Here is a 19,764-nt window from a genome sequence, read left to right as displayed (position 1 = left end):
CCTCTGCTCTGACTGGAAATGCACAAGAAATCTATGCATTTTATCAGATTTTAAGGCAGGCTCTCATGAGGGACTATTTTCAGTTCTGGATATAAATTACTATTCAAAGCAGAGCCACCGTCTGGCTTCCTAAAACCCACCAAACATCAGGTCCATTTATAAAGTCAGGTGCTCTGGTCTGGGCCTGAACATTTCAATCCTCTTAGGCTGTGCAACTAGATCCATCTCTGCGTGTGTGATAGGGCCAGCAGATTTGAATAGCTTTATTGTGGCAGATAATTAAGCCAAGAGGTTTAGGAACTCTTAACCTTCTTTCGGTAAGTGAATAGTCGAGAGCACAATTAGTGGTGATTTAATTTAAGGTAGGAGATTGCACCATTTAAATTTTGGACCCCTGGGAACATGCTCCTGTGGGATGATGATTAATAGATTCCAAGGCCAGAAGGGACCATCGTGATAATCTGGTCTGACCCCCTGAATAGCACAGGCCAGAGGCCTGCCCCAGAATAATTCCAAGCAGGGCACATCTCTTAGAAAAACATCCTGTGGCGAAGATGCTCCACACTCGGACTGCTGTGATGCATCATCTAACCATGTACTTGGTGCCGGGCGGGATATGATGATGGTGGTCTCTTTAGGGCTAGATTGCGCCTTTAGGTGCAGCCCGGAGCCCGGGACAGCGTATAAGCTGCATCACCCTCAGAGTAGTCCTGGGAGGCATTGTGCTTCAGAGACACCGCTGTGGGTCACAGCTCCTCCCCAGTGGCCTATATCAGCGGTAAACGACTACTCGCCCCACACCGGCTCAGCATGTTAGGAAGGCACATCGCACAGCTAAGGCACAAAGATTGCCACATGCCTGGGGCCCACAAGGGGGAAGGAAGGTCCTTAGCATATGCGCCAAGTTACACTTAGAGATTAGCTTGACGTATTAGATAGACTGTTAGACCTTCAACTCCTAATAGCCTCCGTTTAGCTAGTCCGAAGTCCCGACCAGGGCCCTTTTCCCAAAGTATTCACTGAGTCTCAGTGTTTTGAGCCTGTCCCATCCCTGCCCCCTGTGTCAGTTCATTGCACAAAGACCCCTTGAGTCCTGGCTGCTACAGAAGAGTGTCTTATTTCTCAGCTGCCCTGATGGTGGCTCCAGACTGGGGGACTGTTTACCTTCCTGGTGATTATTTACCTTCCTGGCATGGGAGTGGCTGCCAGCTTTGCTTGTTATTGTGCTGGTTTGTCTTTAATTGCAGGAAAAACAAATGATTAAACCGGGAAACCTGATATTTCTTGCCGGCTTTAGCCACAGGGTGTGAGTGCGAGAGGACCCGCTAATCGCAAAAAGGGGTAAGATCAGCTGGCATGGAGGGGAACATACATTTAGATGGGGAATTCTATTATTTGTTTTACTTTAACCACTAGATTCCTGACCTCAGACCAGGGTGCCATTGTGCTAGGAGCTGTACAAACATATGGTAGGAGACAATCCCTGCCCTAAAGCACTTATAATCTGAACAGGCCAAAGAAGTATTATTAGCTCCATTGGACAGATTGGAATGATGCACAGGGAGATCGTTTCACCTCAATCTATACAAGAACTGGACATATACTCCAGTTTCTAGCTTCTGGCCCAGGCTAGGGGCTTAACCATACACCCATCCTTCCTCATAAGTACTGCACTGATGAAAACATAGAGAACCAAAACTTACTAGCTGTACTCCACTTTTCCTTTGGCAGAGCTCCAGTTGTAGCCAATGGGAGTTTGTGCCTGTGCAAGGCAAGAGTAAAATATGAGCATGGACTTCAGGACGCAGCCCATGTGCTGTAGACGATAGCGGGATGATTATTACAGGATCAATTATGTGACAGCCGACGAGCAGGCAGTTCCCTGGCAAGAAATGAAAGGGACATCCAGAAGCTTCATGGAACGGTGACAACCTCCACTGGGGGCATGGCCTCGCAACGGGTCATGTCATTACCGTAGTTATGGGTCTCCAGGCGAGGTGCACAGAGCACTCTGGGTAATGTTCTCAAAAGCCCTTAAGTGACTTAGATGCCTAAGCCACTTATGGCCAGATTGTCAAAGGGATTTAGGCACCTGCACATACAGCTAGGCATCTAATAGGATTGTCAAAAGCCCTTAAGCAGCTTAGGTGCCTAACTCCCCTTTCAATCACCACTCAGGCGCTTTTTCCAATTGCAGCAGGTGCCGATCTGCAGCGTTAGGAGCCTAAAGAGCTTCGACACTCTGGCCCTTAGGCACTGCTGGATATTTTACTCAACAGTGGTGTTAACCTGCAGCCACTTCAGCAAAGAGACAAAGTGTTGTTATCCCCTTGGACAGATGGGGAAACTTGAGGCCCAGAAAGTCCATCATATAGTGCACTCCCTAGCAGACCTGGTTAATTTTTTAACCCTCTGATAGATGGGAAGACAGTTTAGTTTTGCTGTCTACAGCCAATAATAGTGCAAACCAAACCTACTGGAGACATCCATGGGGTTTAAGTACTAGACTGCTTGCACTGATGTAAGCTCTTTGGGGCAAGGACTGTCTTTTTGGGCTGTGTTTGCAAAGCACATTGAGGTCCTGGGACTGCTAGTGGCTACTGTAATAAACATAATACACACTCACAATAGCGCTTGAGCTAAAGGGTCTGCTCTCCCAATGCACAGCTGAAATATTGTCCATTGCCTTTTCTGCAGACTAGCCCCTCCTCACGCAGGACAAAGACCCATCTCCCAGCCTAGGTATGATGGGTATCCATCTCTTTCCCTGTATTTGTATAGAGCAGTGGCTCTCAATCTCTCCAGCCTACTGTACCCCTTTCAGGAGTCTGATTTGTCTTGAGTACCTCCAAGTTTCACCTTACTTAAAAACGACTTGCTTACAAAATGAGACCTAAAAATACAAAAGTGTCACAGCACACTATAACTGAAAAACTGCTGACTTTCTCCATTTGACCATATAATTATCAAATACATCAACTGGAATATAAATATTGTATCAAGTATCAGAGGGGTAGCCGTGTTAGTCTGTATCCACAAAAACGATGAGGAGTCATGCATTTGAAGAAGTGGGTTTTTTACCCACGAAAGCTTATGCCCAAATAAATCTGTTAGTCTTTAAGGTGCCACCAGACTCCTCATTGTTTTTATAAAGATTGTTCTTCCATTTTAGGGTATAGTTTATAGAGCAATATAAACAAGTCATTGCCTGTATGAAATTTTAGTTTGTACTGACTTTTTATGTAGCCTGTTGTAAACTAGGCAAATCGCTAGATGAGCTGATGGACCCCCTGTAAGAGCTGTGTATCCCCAGGGGTACACGTACCCCTGGTTGAGAACCGCTGGTATAAGGCTCTATCAGCTAGCCTGAACCTGCTCTGTTCTCCCACCTTGCCCTGAATATTAAGTCTGATATTTTGAAGCATTATATCATGTTAAAACTACAATACCCACCTGCTGAAGTGAAAAAACAGATTGACAGAGCCAGACGAGTACCCAGAAGTCACCTCCTACAAGACAGGCCCAACAAAGAAAATAACAGAACACCACTAGCTGTCACCTTCAGCCCCCAACTAAAACCTCTCCAGCGCATCATCAGAGATCTACAACCTATCCTGAAAGATGATCCTTTACTCTCACAGATCTTGGGAGACAGACCTGTCCTCGCTTACAGACAACCCCCCAACCTAAAGCAAATACTCACCAGCAACCACACATCACTGAACAAAACCACTAACCCAGGAACCTATCCTTGTAACAAACCCCGATGCCAACTCTGTCCACATATCTATTCAAGTGACATCATCATAGGACCTAATCACATCAGCCATACCATCAGGGGCTCGTTCACCTGCACATCTACCAATGTGATCTATGCCATCATGTGCCAGCAATGCCCCTCTGCCATGTACATTGGCCAAACCGGACAGTCTCTACGCAAAAGAATTAATGGACACAAATCTGACATCAGGAATCAAAATACTCAAAAACCAGTGGGAGAACACTTTAACCTGTCTGGTCATTCAGTGACAGACCTGCGGGTGGCTATATTACAACAGAAAAACTTCAAAAACAGACTCCAAAGAGAGACTGCAGAGCTAGAATTGATATGCAAACTAGACACAATCAACTCCGGTTTGAATAAGGACTGGGAATGGCTGAGCCATTACAAACGTTGACTATCTCCCCTTGTAAGTACTCTCACACTTCTTATCACACTGTCTGTACTCGGCTAGCTTGATTATCACTTCAAAAGTTTTTTTTTTTTTCTCTTAATTAATTGGCCTCTCAGAGTTAGTAAGACAACTCCCACCTGTTTATGCTCTCTGTATGTGTGTATATATATCTCCTCATTATATGTTCCATTCTATATGCATCCGAAGAAGTGGGCTGTAGTCCACGAAAGCTTATGCTCTAATAAATTTGTTAGTCTCTAAGGTGCCACAAGTACTCCTGTTCTTCTTTTTGCGGATACAGACTAACACGGCTGTTACTCTGAAACTATATCATGTTTGTTGCTTTCCTATGAGCTCTTTCCTGTTTGTCTTTGGTAGTTGCAGACTGATTCATTAGCAAGTCTTTTCTATCCAGGAGACCAGGCCAAATCCCTGATACAGAAGACGGCATACGCCTCATGCCAATCATTCATTCACTGCCAGTTCAAATAGACATCTGCTGAAGGAACGCTTTCAGCCACACTGGCATCTAGTTTACAGGGGAGGGCATGAACAAGCAGCAATCCACCTGCAGATTGCTAGGAGAGCCAGAACCTCCTCTCTGCTGAGTTCTAGGACTAAATTCTGCTTTCAGACACGTATGCAGCTGGTTGAATTTGACTTTTTTTTTCATTTAAATTCAATGAGATTTGCTCTCCTAAGGTGCTTTGAAAATCCCACCCAGCAAAGTTCTCCTGGGATGTTTGAGTCAAGCCGGGTTTGTTCCATCTCATGCATCCTCACCAGCCATGAGTTCTGTGGGACAAACTGGGCCCTTAGCAACATATGGGCAACCCCATTGTCTGTAGCTGATGCCTTGATGATGTTATTAGTAATAGTATTAGAATATCGCCTAGAGTTCCCAACAAAGATCGGCGCTCCCTCGGGCTAGATGCTGTACAAACACATAGCAAGAGACAGTCCCTGCCACAAAGAGCTTGAAATCTCAATAGCTAAGAAACACAAAAGCTGGGAAGGGAAGCAAAGTTGAAGTGACTCACACAGCTGCAGAGCCGGTTGGGAATTTTTTGACTCTACGCTCCCCATGGAAATGCACAGATGAGATGAGCACGCTTTGTAGTGTCACTCGTACAGCTGGGGAAAAGGTGCAGGTCAAAGCAATCTAGACTGTCCGGTGAATTGAAGAAATCCATTTTGTTTTTGGATTGGGGATTCCAGCCTGGGTCTCCCTAACCCCCAGACTAAAGACGGTATGGGGGACGGGAGGGAGAGAAAGCAGCAGCATGCCCACTTCTTCCTCCTCCTCTGCCTGATTCGGGAATGGCCAAAATGATTTGTGTCAAATTTGCACATAGTGTTGGGTCGACCCAAACTCCATTTGTCAGAGAAAGAAACTATACGTCTGAAAAAGTTCACCCAGGTCTAGCTACTTTATTCCTTTATTACTTGCTTGTGGTCCTACTTGCAAACGTGATTAGCTATAAATGGAATCTTATTACTTGGGGAATCGTCTCTCTATATTTCCCTGACTTGAGGGGGGAAAATCAAATTTTAACTGATTTTTACTCCCCTTAGCTCTGCAGAGCTAACACTGCTCTGGGAGTACAAGCAAGAGTCTATTTCCCTTTAGTGCATCATCAATAGCGCTGGGTAATACATTCCGATCATTTTCCCCATCTGCAACTTTAATTGATTGCTAAAGTGTATCAAAAAGCACAATTTGGCTGGCCGGATCTTTATCCCTGGAAATGATGGGCGGGAAGGAAAGAATCCAGCTAGACTCTCAGATTGTATAGGAGTTTGCAGGGCTGGCAATTAGAGGCTTTTTACTTGCAAATGATGCCCATCTGATCTGGAGTCAGTGAGTTAAAATAAACCTAAACCCCCACAACGGCATTTTGAACAGAGTTGCTTTTAACAGGAGAGCTGCTCATTGGCTATATTCCTCCGACTGCAAGGATAGCGCGCTACAGAAGCCAGGGATTGAAGCCATTAGCTTTTTATTGAAACTCATTTTTCAAATCACACACAAAAAGCAAAACCACAAAGACGAGAAGGTGCAAAATGGCAGGTCAATATTGTGAGGATCCCAGCACTTCTGACAGCCAGATCACACACTCCCACTCAGTAGCATAGGCAGGCAGGCTGAGCACCGCACTGCTGGTCACGTGGAATCATCTGCCTTTTGCCGATCCTTTCCCCTTAGGACTTCATTAAAAGCTGCTGGGTAACCGAGCATATTTCAGAATTGGGCTCTCTCAGCAAAAAGCTTTTTTGGGTTCTATTTCCTACTCTGCGGGTCCGATTCTTCTCTCAGCTCAAGAGGTGTCAATCGGCAGGAGCTCCTTGGAAGCAAACCGAGCTGTGCTGGGATGAAACCAGCATGAGAGGAGAATCAGACCCGCCACTTCTATTTTCACAGCAGAAACTGAGATTGTTATGAGCTCCAAGTCCATTGAACCAGAGGGAGTCTGGTGCAATCTAAGCACGCTCTCCCCGGAACAGAGGCATTATTCAGGGAGGCCGAGCATCGGCCAGTTGAGGCACAAAAGCTAAGAGGCATTCACAGCAGCAGAGACGTCTTCCCATCTCAGTGGCTGGGGCTTAAACTCCTGAGTATGGTGGTGGTGACTCCTTGGGGGGCAGTTCTACAGCTTCCTCATATGACGGCAGCATGACCTGGAAGGAAGAAATCGTTAGAGCCCCGGGCTTGCTCTGGAAACAGGAAACTGTTTCAATTGGATTTGACCTCATGTGTGTTTCTTTCCCCAGGGCAAAGGAGTGGGGAGGGAGCGCCATGGCTTATGAAGGACAGAGGACTGGAACATGAAGGTAACGTCTGAACCTAGAACCTCTGAATCAAAAGACAGAAAACGCTACAGCCTGAGCTAGATGACCCAGCTCTGTTAGTGCAACAACAGTAACAAATTCAGAAGCCTCTTGTGTAGTCCAGCCACAAGAGTCAGACCCACGTTTGGGCTCCACACTCTCCCAGCTGGACAGTTATTAGAATTGGTTGAAATTTCCAATTTGAGACACAAAAACAACAACAAATGTTTCAACTCAATTTTTCACAACAGTTTTTTTTTGGGGGGGGGGCTGTGGGGGGCTTTTCAACGAACTTGATTATCAATCTATTTTGACAGCGTGTCCTTATGTTTTTTGGAATGGCCTTTCAGCAGCTACACACGCAATCCCGGAGCAGTTTCTGCTAAAATGGTCAGCAGTGAAATAGTTGAAAATATTCCAGTTGGGCTTCGGCATTCGCACCCCATTGAAATGAATGGGGATGTATTGCAGCTCGCTTAGATGCCAATCCAGCAAAGTACTTACCTTTGAGTTTAAGCACGTGCATAGTCCTATTGACTTCAGCGAGACTGCTTAGATTCTCAAAGTTCAGCACTTGCTTAAGTGCTTTTCCAGGGCAAGGCCTTAGAACAACTGATTCAGGCTACCCAGATACTCAGCTGGGGCGGGAATCGATCTAAGTTACGCCACTTCAGCTACGTGAATAACGTAGCTGAAGTCGACGTACTTAGACCTACTAAGACCTACTCACCGAGGTGTTTTCACTGCTGCCACTCCCCTGCCGACTCCGCCTGTGCCTCTCGCGGCAGTGGAGTACAGGAGTCGACGGGAGAGCGCTCGGGGGTCGATTTATCGTGTCTAGACTTAACACGATAAATCGACCCCCCGCTGGATTGATCGCTGCTTGCCGATCCGGCGGGGAGTGTAGACAGACCCTAAGTATCATTCAAGAAACTCTGATGAGGTTCAACAAGAACAAGTACAGAGTCTGGCACTTAGGAAGGAAGAATCCCATGCACTGCTACAGACTAGGGACCGAGTGGCTAGGCATCAGTTCTGCAGAAAAGGACCTGGGGATTACAGTGGACGAAAGCTGGATATGAGTCAGCAGTGTGCCCTTCTTGCCAAGAAGGCTAACGGCATATTGGGCTGCATTAGTAGGAGCATTGCCAGCAGATCGAGGGAAGTGATTATTCCCCTCTATTTGGCACTGGTGAGGCCACTCCTGGAGTATTGTGTCCCGTTTTGGTCCCCCCACTAAAGAAGGGATGTGGACAAATTGGAGAGAGTCCAGTGGAGGGCACGAAAATGATCAGGGCGCTGGGGCACATGACTTACAAGGAGAGGCTGAGTGAACTGGGGTTATTTAGTCTGCAGAAGAGAAGAGAGGGGGGATTTGATAGCCGCTTTCAACTACCTGAAGGGGGGTTCCAAAGAGGATGGAGCTCGGCTGTTCTCAGTGGTGGCAGATGACAGAACAAGGAGAAATGGTCTCAAGTTGCAGTGGGGGAGGTCTAGGTTGGATATTAGGAAACACTATTTCACTAGGAGGGTGGTGAAGCACTGGAATGGGTTCCCTAGGGAGGTGGTGGAATCTCCATTCTTAGAAGTTTTTAAGGCCCAGATTGACAAAGCCCTGGCTGGGATGATTTAGTTGGGGTTGGTCCTGCTTTGAGCAGGGGGTTGGACTAGATAACCTCCTGAGGTGTCTTCCAACCCTGATCTTCTATGATTCTATTATTCTATCTCCTGCAATAGAGAAGCCTTGATTCAGCACTACACTACTCCAGTTTTTCATGCATCCCAGTGTAACTCCACTGACTTAAATTGTTTTACACCACATTAAAACTGGAGTAATGTGGGGGTGCATCAGACCTCTAATGGAGGTTAATGGAAGCTTCAATTCTGCATGAAGTAATCTGGGCTGGTGTGCCCCATTTCCATCCACACCCTGCCCTTTTTGTGATGGACACCAGGAGCTGGCGTTCGGGACGTCTCACCTTCTCAGCAAACTCTGGCAGGACTTTCACCTCCTCGCTCTTGCTGGCTTTAATGTACTTGTAGCATCTCAAGACGCATTTGAACATGTAGGCCTGAAAATCAAAGGGGAAAAGGGCTCTGTCATTGCGTTACTGCTTTTTCATTCCTGACCACAATCAGTCACTGCTATACTGCCCTAGATCTGCCATGGTACTGCTGCCATTCCTGTGAATTGGAGGCCCTAAAGTACTGTCCACCACACTCTCTGGGGCCCTGACGCAGCTGTCTCACCATGGGTCCTTCACCTGGGACATGGAAGCTCTGCCCTGTTGAATGCCCACCTCTGAGTGGCCCAAGGAGTGCCGGAAGCTCCCTAAAAGTGTGGGGGGCCACCGGTGCCTGAACCATGGTCGCGCCCTCTGCACTGCCCCTTCCCCTGAGGCTCCACCCTCACACCGCCCCTTCTCCCTGAGCCCCTGCGTCATCCCTTCTCCCCGAGCCCCCACCCTCACACCCATTCCCCCCGAGGTCCCGCCCTTGCGCCTCTTCTTGTCCTAGAGCCCCACCCTCGAACCATTCCTTTCCTTCAGGCCCTGCCCCCACCCCACCTCTTCCCCCAAAGACCCCACCCTCCACTCACTCCTCTCTGCCCCCTCCCCTGTCGCTCGCCCTTACAGCTGGTGAAAAATGATGGGACCATAGTCCCCTGGAACACCCTATTCTGGTGCCCCTGCCACACAGGTCTTGATTCTGCAAGGTGATGTGGTTAAAGTTAAGGAAGTGCTTTCAGGCTTTGATGGATCAAGGACAAGATTGGCCAACAGAACTGAGCCCAAAATTGGATGGAAGGTCAATGTATTTTGCTTTGATTTTTTTTTTCCAAGTAGGGCAGTTGCCCAGAAAAAGCACCGTGGGCCATAACCTTTGCCTCACAGCCCTCTGGGAGAAACACGAAGGATACTTTCCAACAGGAATGGACCTGAAAGTTTTGCCCATTCAATTTATTATACTTTCATTAGTTCCACTTTTCAGGTAAAACAGCCTCTGGCCTTGGAGAGTTTTACAAGATGAAATAAATAGAGTTTTTCTAGGAAAATGGATCAATTGACAGACTGCGGCCCAAGACAACGTAACATATTAAATAAACATTTGCTTTACTATGAGCAGCGAGGCAAAGTCATGCATTTCTTATTTTTATTGGCGTGTGCTTTAAAATGCACTTTGGAATGTGCTTTGCAATAAACCCCAAACAGAGCGTCAGCAAAAGAGTGAGGATGGGATTTTCAAATGAGCCGAAGGGAGTTAGATGCCCCAATCATAAACCACTGAGAGAAACGCTCTTTTCTGGGACAACACAGATCACAAAGCTGCGGCCAAAGCATGTGGGAGCTGAGACCAAACATTCTCAGTCCAGGGAATCCAGCTGTGGTACAAACTTCCAAAGGAGATCAGGTGAATCCAGAGCCTGAGCATCTTTAGGAAACGCTGCAAAACCCTGTTCTTGGAAAGGCCTTTGTGCTGTAACAATGGCACTTCACAACCCTGTCCCTGCCTCCTGCTCATAAACCCCACCGCGGACACCCTTTCAACCCAATACACCCGCCCAACCAAGCAACTGAAACGATTACCCTGAAACAAATCAACCAACCACACACACAGATCCCACCCCAAGCAGAATTTTTTACCCCAAAAAGGGAAAATTGCCAGATAGAATCATAGAATGTCAGGGTCGGAAGGGACCTCAAGTCAACCCCCTGCTCAAAGCAGGACCACAAATTCCACTAAGAACTTTGCTATTGATTTTATATGGCATGTGCCATGGTAGTGGGTCACAATATAATACCCTGAAATAGAGAGGGTGAGAGAGAGACTCCATTGAAATTTGGAGGGACTTGGGTGTCTAAATCTCTTAGATTCCATTGCAAATCTCGGCCTATTGGACAGAGCCTGCAATCCATGATATCAGCTGGAGAATCTTGCCTACATGCTTGGGGTTCTACTGATCGCCATATTTGGGGTCGGGAAGGAATTTTCCTCCAGGGTAGATTGGCAGAGGCCCTGGAGGTTTTTCGCCTTCCTCCGCAGCATGGGGCAGGGGTCACTAGCTGGAGGATTCTCTGCTACTTGAAGTCTCTAAACCACAGGATTTGGGGACTTCAACAGCAGAGTCAAGGGAAAGGGGTTGGGACGGCTTTGTGGCCTGCATCGTGCGGGAGGTCAGACTAGATGATCATAAAGGTCCCTTCTGACCTTACAGTCTATGAGTCTATGAGTCTATCTGCACTGAAGGTGATGATGGAATTTGCCCGAATTTCAGCCAGTTTCAGTGACAGCGGAATCTTCCCCTAAAAAAGCTGACTGTGTTTGAAAAATGCCAAGTACGCCCAGGTTAGGCTCTGAATTCGGGGTCATCCGTTCTTAGGATCACTCAGGGGAATATCAGTTTGCAAATAAAGAAGGAAGCAAAATTCGAGGCCTGCCGCTATGTCCTTGGGGAGGGCAGTTTTATTGCTGGTTAGAAACTCAGTTAAAATCATCTTTCAGACAAACAGCAGGATGACTGAATATAAGCCATTCAGGCCAGGCCAAAGGGAGTTAGGCACATATCTGCCATCCAAATTCTCTTAGGTACCTTATGAAATCCCAGTCTAAAAGCTCCTTTGCATTGTGGGTGAGGATCCAACTGGAGGGTGCTGGTGGCTGTTGGGCAGTTTGGTTGGGGGTGGGGGAGCTTGTCCTAGGAGCTGTGGGTCTCAGGAGGATGAGAGCGCTGGGTGGGAGGAGGATGAACTGGATGGTGTGATGGGGTGTGCCCCCCCCAGCCCTGACAGGGTTAACGAGGGCCTGAGAGGCCAGTTAGGTTACCTGGCATCACCTGTGAGAGGGAGGGCCAGTGTTAATTGGGAGTGAAGGCCAGCAGGGGAAGGGCTGGGGTACAAGATAAAGCCAGGACACTGAACGGAGAAAGAGGCCTGCAAAGACAGGAGTCTGCAGCTACTCTCCGGGAGGAGGGAGGTCATCCAGAGCAGGCCCGGGGGGAGAGGGAGCACTGGGATCCTGCCCTGGAATCAAGGGTCTGACACTAGGCAAGGAGGGAGTGACGGCACCATGGGACTAGGGTAGGCTCCCATGGCAAACCCAGAAGCAGGCAAGAAAACATAGAGAAGGCTGAAAGGTAGGAAGGAGCTCAGGAAAAGATGGGGACTGAGGACCTGGATTGCTGGTCATAGGGTCCCCGGGCTGGAGCCCCTGGCTTAGTGGCATAAAGGCCTGAGCTGGGGCTGAACACCAGCTGGAGATGCCATTCAGACAATTGGACTCAATAACCCTGGAAAGGGCGACCTGACCAGAGGGCCAAGTGACCAGCAAGGGAGCACTTGACAGAGCGAGAGCTGCAGTCCCCGACCTGGGCACCAGGAGGCGAGCTAGCCAGGAGTGGTGCCTTGACGGGCAGTCATGGGAGGCAAGGGAGGCACATGCTGGGCTAGGATAAGGCTGAGCACTTATCACTAGCTGATGGAGTGGTGTAGGGAGATGGAAGAGTGGAGGGAGCTGACTGAGGAGATGAGACCGGCCAGGTCTGTGACATTTGGATCAAACCCTCATTGCCCAGCCAGGACAACAGGACTGGCCCAGCAAATAGGAACAATCCCAGCAAATTCGGGATCTGGTCACTCTAGCCACTGAGGAAGAGAGAAGCACGAGCACATGTATCTGTGCACATTTATTTGCAAGGAAAAGGCTTGCAGGGCACAGCACTGGGGGGGTTGCTAAGAGTGTCACTCAGAGCCTCCACACTAGGGTCTCGTTCGATACATCTACACAGCCCACGGAATCATAGAATCATAGAAAATCAGGGTTGGAAGGGACCTCAGGAGGTCATCTAGTCCAACCCCCTGCTCAAAGTAGGACCAATTCCCAACTAAATCATCCCAGCCAGGGCTTTGTCAAGCCTGACCTTAAAAATCTCTAAGGAAGGAGGTTCCAACACCTCCCTAGGGAACACATTCCAGTGCTTCACCACCCTCCTAGTGAAAAAGTTTTTTCCTAATATCCAACCTAAACCTCCCCCACTGCAACTTGAGACCATTACTCCTTGTTCTGTCATCTGCTACCACTGAGAACAGTCTAGATCCATCCTCTTTGGAACCCCCTTTCAGGTAGTTGAAAGCAGCTATCAAATCCCCCCTCATTCTTCTCTGCAGACTAAACAATCCCAGTTCCCTCAGCCTCTCATCAGAAGTCATGTGCTCCAGCCCCTAATCATTTTTGTTGCCCTCCACTGGACTCTTTCCAATTTTTCCACATCCTTCTTGTAGTGTGGGGCCCAAAACTGGACACCGTACTCCAGATGAGGCCTCACCAATGTCGAATACAGGGGAATGATCACGTCCCTCGATCTGCTGGCAATGCCCCTACTTATACAGCCCAATATGATGTTAGCCTTCTTGGCAACAAGGGCACACTGTCGATTCATATCCAGCTTCTCGTCCACTGTGACCCCTAGGTCCTTTTCTGCAGAACTGCTGCCTAGCCACTTGGTCCCTAGTCTGTAACAGTGCATGGGATTCTTCCGTCCTAAGTGCAGGACTCTGCACTTGTCCTTGTTGAAAGGTCGACAGACTTGGGCTCGTGTTAACGCGCTGAAAATATCTGCGTAGACAGCACTTTAAGTGCCAGCTCAGGCTGGAGTCCATCCCTCTCCCCAGGCTTCAGCGCCCAAGGTGCGCCATCTACACAGCTACATTTAGTGCCCAGGCGTGAGCTCGAGACTGTCGAACCAGATCATTCCGCGGGCTGTGTAGACGAACCAACTGAGTGAAACTGTGGAGACGAACCCGGGCAGGAAAGGTAAAATACTGGCTGCCTTCTTCTTTCAGCGCCACAGGTGGCAGGTGCATAGAACATTTCTGGCATGCTCCATCTATCCTGGAGATAAGGAGCTATAATGCTCACAGCACAGAAGCAAGGTGTCTCGTCTGGTTATGGGGCAGATTATGCTTGGCCATGGGGTAGGTGGACGACAGGGAGAAAGGAGGGGGAGCTTCCCTGTCCTTTTGTCCCCCCACAAAGGGACCAGCAACAATTGCAGTCCCTTCTAGCACCACTAGGGATGCTGACCACCCCAAAGAAGCGGGAAAGGAGCCCACCAGATAGGTCAGAATTGCTTGAGAATCCTTCTGGAAGTGCTCTTGGAGAGGGCGGATCCCACTGATTTCAGCAGGAGCTGTGGGCGTGTATCTCAGGGCAAGATTCCACCCTAGCTGTATGTATGGCCCAATATTATGGGTCTTACTCTTCCTTCAGGCAGCTGAGTTCATCTGCAGTAGGACAAACTGTAACACCTTGCTGGGGTGCTGATGGTGCAGAGCACTGACAAGAACAGGCCCCGAACCTGTGAAATCTCTACAGTCTAGGCCCCTAGAGTTTCAGAATCAAAGCAAATGTCCTCTCTCACCCAGACACACCAGAGGTTTTTCAGGTGGATTCCATAGGAGATGTGACCCAAGCTCTCTCGTATCTCTCCCCCTGGCTGTATCAAATATTGCTCATGATCTTACCGGGATGTTTAGAAGGCCCAGACACGGTCACTTCAGCACGTCATTCAGCTCCGACTCTTGCTAAAGTTGCCGGGAGTTCCCTGCATTTAATCTTAAAACCCAGGCTGCATTCTAAGCATAGCTGTCTGCATCATGTTTATAGACCCCTGCTCTGATTTGCAGACCTCCTGGGTGCGCAGAGCATGGATGCCAAAGAGAAATGGCTCTGCGGCTCATTTCCTTCACTGCCACTTGTAGCTCCACTAGGCAGTGAAATTAGCACCAGACTGGCAGTCCCGGTTGGTTACCCAGTCTCTTCGACCCATCCAGCAGCACGGCACCAGCCGTAGGGAGAAATAATACAGAGCAATCACCGGGGCGGTTTGGGGCTGCCAAGGTGCCATCAGATGTAATGGGACATGGCCCTAGGCCACCGTGCCCAGATGGCATTGGACTGAATTGAGGGGAAGGCGTGCCAGGAGCATGGCAATTGCGGTGAATGCATGTCATGTAATTCTCATTGCTGGCAATCTGGCAATAGGCTCAGGGGGTGCTGAAGTGCCCAGGCCTGGTCTCATGCTAATAAAGAACTAATCGTCATAAGAAATGACACTGACAGTTGATTGTTAAAGTACGTTCAAAATCCCCACCTGCCTCCCGTTCCCCACCATGCCTGCAGATTAGTTTCTGATCGCTCGTCTGCCCTTTTTCCTGTGAGTGGTGGAGGGGAAGTTAGTTACCTTTATGATACAGCATATTTAAGTCTTCATCAGACCCGGGTAACTATTAGTGGCGGGGGAGGAAATATACGGCTCTGGAAGGATATGCTCTGCAATTCTGGCCCTCTGTTTTCCTCCTCTCCCGTACGCCCGTAATCTCCAGAAAAGCCTGTAGAGTGTCACTTGAACAATAGGTAATAATTGTAATAATACCAACAACACTTTGCATCTCTAAAGCTTTCTTCACCTGAGGATCTCAAAGCGCTTGCTAACGATCGCCTCTCCCTGCCCCAGAGGATAGATAAGTATAACATCTAGCACTTTGCCATAGATGGCAAAGCACTGCTCATCTTTGATATATTTAGCCTCCCGTGCTCCATTTCACAGATGGGTAACTGAGGCACAGAGAGCCTACGCAACTCAATGTCAATGTCCGAGGGAAACGGTGGGGACGACGGACCTGTCTGGTTTTAAGATTAAGTTAGATAAGTTTATGGAGGGAATGGTTTAATGGTAAAACATAGTAGCCAAGGAATACCAAGCAATGGTAGGTAAATAGTATAATGGCTAACAAGGGTCAGGCTGGAGACTCTTGCCTAAATGCTCGGGGTCTTACTGATCGCCATATTTGGGGTCAGGAAGGAATTTTCCTCCAGGGTAGATTGGCTGAGCCTCTGGAGGTTTTTCGCCTTCCTCCGCAGCATGGGGCAGGGATCACTAGCAGGAGGGTCTCTGCCAATTGAAGTCACTAAAACACAGGATTGGGGACTTCAACAGCAGAGTCCAGGGAAGGGGTAGGGACGGTTTTGTGACCTGCAGCATGCAGGGGGTCAGACCAGATGATCATAATGGTCCCTTCTGACCTTAAAGTCTATGAGTCTATGAGTCACACAGGAAATCTACGACACAGCAGGGAACTGCACCCACGTCTTCTACATTGTAGGCTAGTGCCCTCACCACTGGGCTGTCTGGCTCACTTTGCACATGGGAAACCCAAGGCACAGAGTGGTTAAGCAACTTGCTACAGGTCACCCAGGAAGTTAGTGGCAGACAGGAGACTAAACCTCATGTGTCATGACTAGGGCCCTACCAATTTCATGGCTGTGAAAAATGTGTCACAGACCATGAAATAAGCCCTTCCCCATGAAATCTGATCCCCCCCCCCCCCCATTGCTGCTGGGAGCGCCCCGCTCCTAGCTGCAAGTCCCTGCTGGGCTCAGGAGGGACAGGACTTGTCCTTCCCTTGCATGGCAGCTGTGGGGGGAAAGAGGGGGAGATCAGACCCACTTCTGGGTCCCTTTTGGGTTGGGACTCCCACTGTTATAACGCTGTGAAATTTTAGAGGTAAACAGATGAAAACATGAAATTGACCAATTTTAAAACCCTTTGGCTATGAAATTGATCCAAATGGACTGTGAATTTTGCAGGGCCCTAGTCCTGACCCCCTCTTCTCTCGCCAATAGCCTGCTTTCCTGCATGCCATGCTCTGTTTTGGAGTGGAGTGTAGAGGACAGAGCTATGGGGCAGTAATGTCAAGTTAGAAGGCGAACAGATGGCACCAGATATACAGGACCGACGATGTTGGAATGGAAGGACAATAAATGTTTGCAATGGGCCATTAGGCAAGGCAATTGAGGCAAAAAGATCCTGGGCTGGCCCAGTGGGCCTTGAGATGCTCTCCTGGGGGGGCGGGGACAGTGAATTGAAACCGATGAGCCTAAATGGACCAAATGGCGGTTTTAGATCTACCATGTTTCCATTTGTAACCATGGTCCTCATCAAAACTCTATCGCTTGGAACTTGTCCCTTATTTGAATAGCTACGGCTGCCTCTGCATCCAGCCCTCAGTGTCATTGTGCACTGGAGGAAAGTGAAGGGAATATCACAGCATCCGGATTGTGGAGCTCTAGGTGATGGGTCTTTGTCAATTTCAGGGAGCAGAGTTGCATTCTGCTGTCAGTCAGGAGTAGCCGAGATTCACCTGCCATTGCCACGGCGACCAAGAGCCCCGTCAAAGGTGAATTTAATCTGAGAAGCAGGACTAACTTCCTAACAGTGAGCTCAGTCAGGCAGTGAGATAACCTCACAGGGATGCGATAAAAGTCCCATCTCTTAGGTCCTCGTCATCCTCCCTCTGTACTCATCTGTTGTCTCTTGTCTACAACTGTAAACTCTTTGGGCCAGGAACTATCTTTTGGTTCTTTGTTTGTACAGCACCTAGCACAATGTACCCCTACATGCCACATGGTGATGATGATGCTAGTCGTTCTCAACCTCTTACATGCAGTGACCCCACATTACAACAGACAAAAGTTTCCGGATTCCCCTTCATGTGGCCATAAACAAAAAGCATTCCGGCACACATCACTGAAATCTATTTGTGACACTACCCCCTCGTAGGACCCAAGTCTCCTCTCACTAGCACGTAGGGTAACTCTATTGACTCCACTGAATTTAATCTTGATTTGCACCAGCTGAGGTTCAACCCCAGGGTATTTCGACTCCTCTCGTGCACAATGCCTCGGTGAGCAAGTGACCATGTTGAAGTCAGTTGCTACTATCACATCCCCCAGCAAAGAAATCAGCTACTCACTGGGCACCAGCCCTAGCCTTGCACAACGTAAGAGTTATTCATGCCACTATGGGCCGGATCTTCACCTGGTGCAGGTTGGCATCACTCCATTGAAATCTGGATTTTACTGGTGTAACACACACACACGCTGGCATTATACTGCCCCGGCACATTTTCCATCTCAGAGGAGTTGAGTCACATTCACACACCCTTCTGTCTATTGTCTTCAGCACACGAGGAGGAAAACTTTGTGGTGAAAATCCATGATATGTTACATACCCATCTAGCTAAACATGTAGTAAATTCAAACGGAGTTCTATTTGCCAGGGGCACTAAGTCTTCTCTTGGAATGCCCCTAGTGCTATGCCAGTCCTACCAGTCAGATTTCCACACTGCCCCCAGGCCCCACTCCCTGCTCTGCTAATATTAAAAGATATGATGAAGTCATGTCAGGAGTGCAATCAGATAAGACATTGTGCTTCATATTGTCTAGTTTGGCTACCTGGGAAGAATCTTAATAAAAAAAAATCTCCACTTGACAAATAGCATTTTCATTCAGGTAGCATCTGCTGGAATAGCTGGAGATGTCTGTGGTTTTCTGAAGTGGTCTGAAACTAGTCAATGAAAAGCCTGTTCTCTGAGCCATCAAGAGATGAATAGAAAACTCCACTGCAAAAGGATTTTCTAAAAGATAAGGGGGATTTAGGAGCTGGTGGGCTTTTAATTACATTTTAGGGTTGCACCAGCCCGCAGCGTAGTTGGTGTGAACTGGAGTAAACTCCATCGATGTGAATGCAGCTACACCGATTTTAACCAGCCAAGAATCTGACCCACCCACTGTGTTCTTATCTGATTTATTTTGGCACGCAACAGCCAACCCCCCCTCCATCTTTTGTTCCCAACTCATGACGCCCCTGGAGGTTGATGCACTAGTGTCATCTATAAAGCGTGGGGAGAGAGGGAGCCTTAGAGAGATTTTGTTTCATTTTTGCAGACTGCAGAGGTAGGGATCAGAATCATTTGAATCTCAGACCTCTCTCTTACGCTTGTCTCCAGTATCTAAGCTCCGCTTTACATGCACACCTCCTGTTGAGCTTGGTAAGTGCCTCTAATGGCAGGACTGGAGAGGGGGAGCAAATTCCTCATGTCTCAAGGGGCAGCAAAGTTTTGCTCAACCTTCCTGGGACACCAGGCGATATGGCAGGTTACCTTTAGCAGGAGGACAGCGATGAATGTGATGGTGAAGGTGATCATCACTTTGGCATATTCCTCGGAAGACAACTTCTCCTGGCTGGGCATGAAGCTCTGAAAGGAAAGGGAAGTGCCCATGATAGTCATATGTCTTTATTCCAACATCAAGGGCCAGATTAAATCAGTTGACAATTTCGGTTTGATTCCTTGGAGACACATTCCTTGCTTTCCCTCTTACCAGGGAAAGCTTTCATGACTTAAAGGACCAAACATTCTGGTTCTGCTGAAGTGGGAGAGTAGTAATCCATAAGGGACCGTTTTTCATTTCCTGTTGATAACCAAGTGTCTGCCAATGCTTCGGGGCCTGTATCGGGGCTTTGATTAACCCTGGCTGGATCTAGCCCCCACCTTTGATTGCACCCACTCTGATAGGGATATGTGTAATAGCAGGACTATGGGCAAAATGCCTTGCTCTGATCAGCAAAGGCAGATCGGGGGCGGGGAAATCAACCCCCAACATATTTAGGCCAAAAAATACAATATTTTGGCCAAAAACAAATATTTGGATTCTGAAATCCTGCTGCAGTGCTTCCTGGGAGCTATAGTCCAGGTGCCTCATGCTCCCATTCTCTTCAATAGGCCAGGCTCCCTGGTCAGACTACATCTCCCATGATGCATCATGCTGTCCCCTTTGTGCATCAGAAATATTTCTGGTTTTGGCTGAAGTATTTCTTTTTTTTGACAAAATATTTCAGTTTTCAGATGCTCTATTTTTGAAC

At 48.2% G+C, this 19,764-nt stretch overlaps 1 protein-coding gene across 1 annotated transcript in view; it reads right to left on the bottom strand.

Moving 5' to 3' along the window:
• Positions 1 to 6,158: 6,158 nt before the first annotated feature.
• LAPTM5 (lysosomal protein transmembrane 5) overlaps positions 6,159 to 19,764 on the bottom strand; it is a 34,403-nt gene continuing 20,797 nt past the window's right edge. Inside the window, exons 6-8 of the mRNA XM_054012052.1 lie at positions 19,004 to 19,099; positions 8,984 to 9,076; positions 6,159 to 6,854 (exon numbers count right to left, since the gene is read on the bottom strand). Coding sequence (XP_053868027.1) covers positions 6,780 to 6,854; positions 8,984 to 9,076; positions 19,004 to 19,099 — 264 coding nt within the window. The 3' untranslated portion in view covers positions 6,159 to 6,779. The remainder of the gene's footprint in view (positions 6,855 to 8,983; positions 9,077 to 19,003; positions 19,100 to 19,764) is intronic.

Source organism: Malaclemys terrapin, chromosome 22 (assembly GCF_027887155.1).
Source record: "Malaclemys terrapin pileata isolate rMalTer1 chromosome 22, rMalTer1.hap1, whole genome shotgun sequence".
NCBI classification, from domain to species: Eukaryota; Metazoa; Chordata; order Testudines; family Emydidae; genus Malaclemys; species Malaclemys terrapin.
This window is presented reverse-complemented; position numbering and strand designations above follow the sequence as displayed.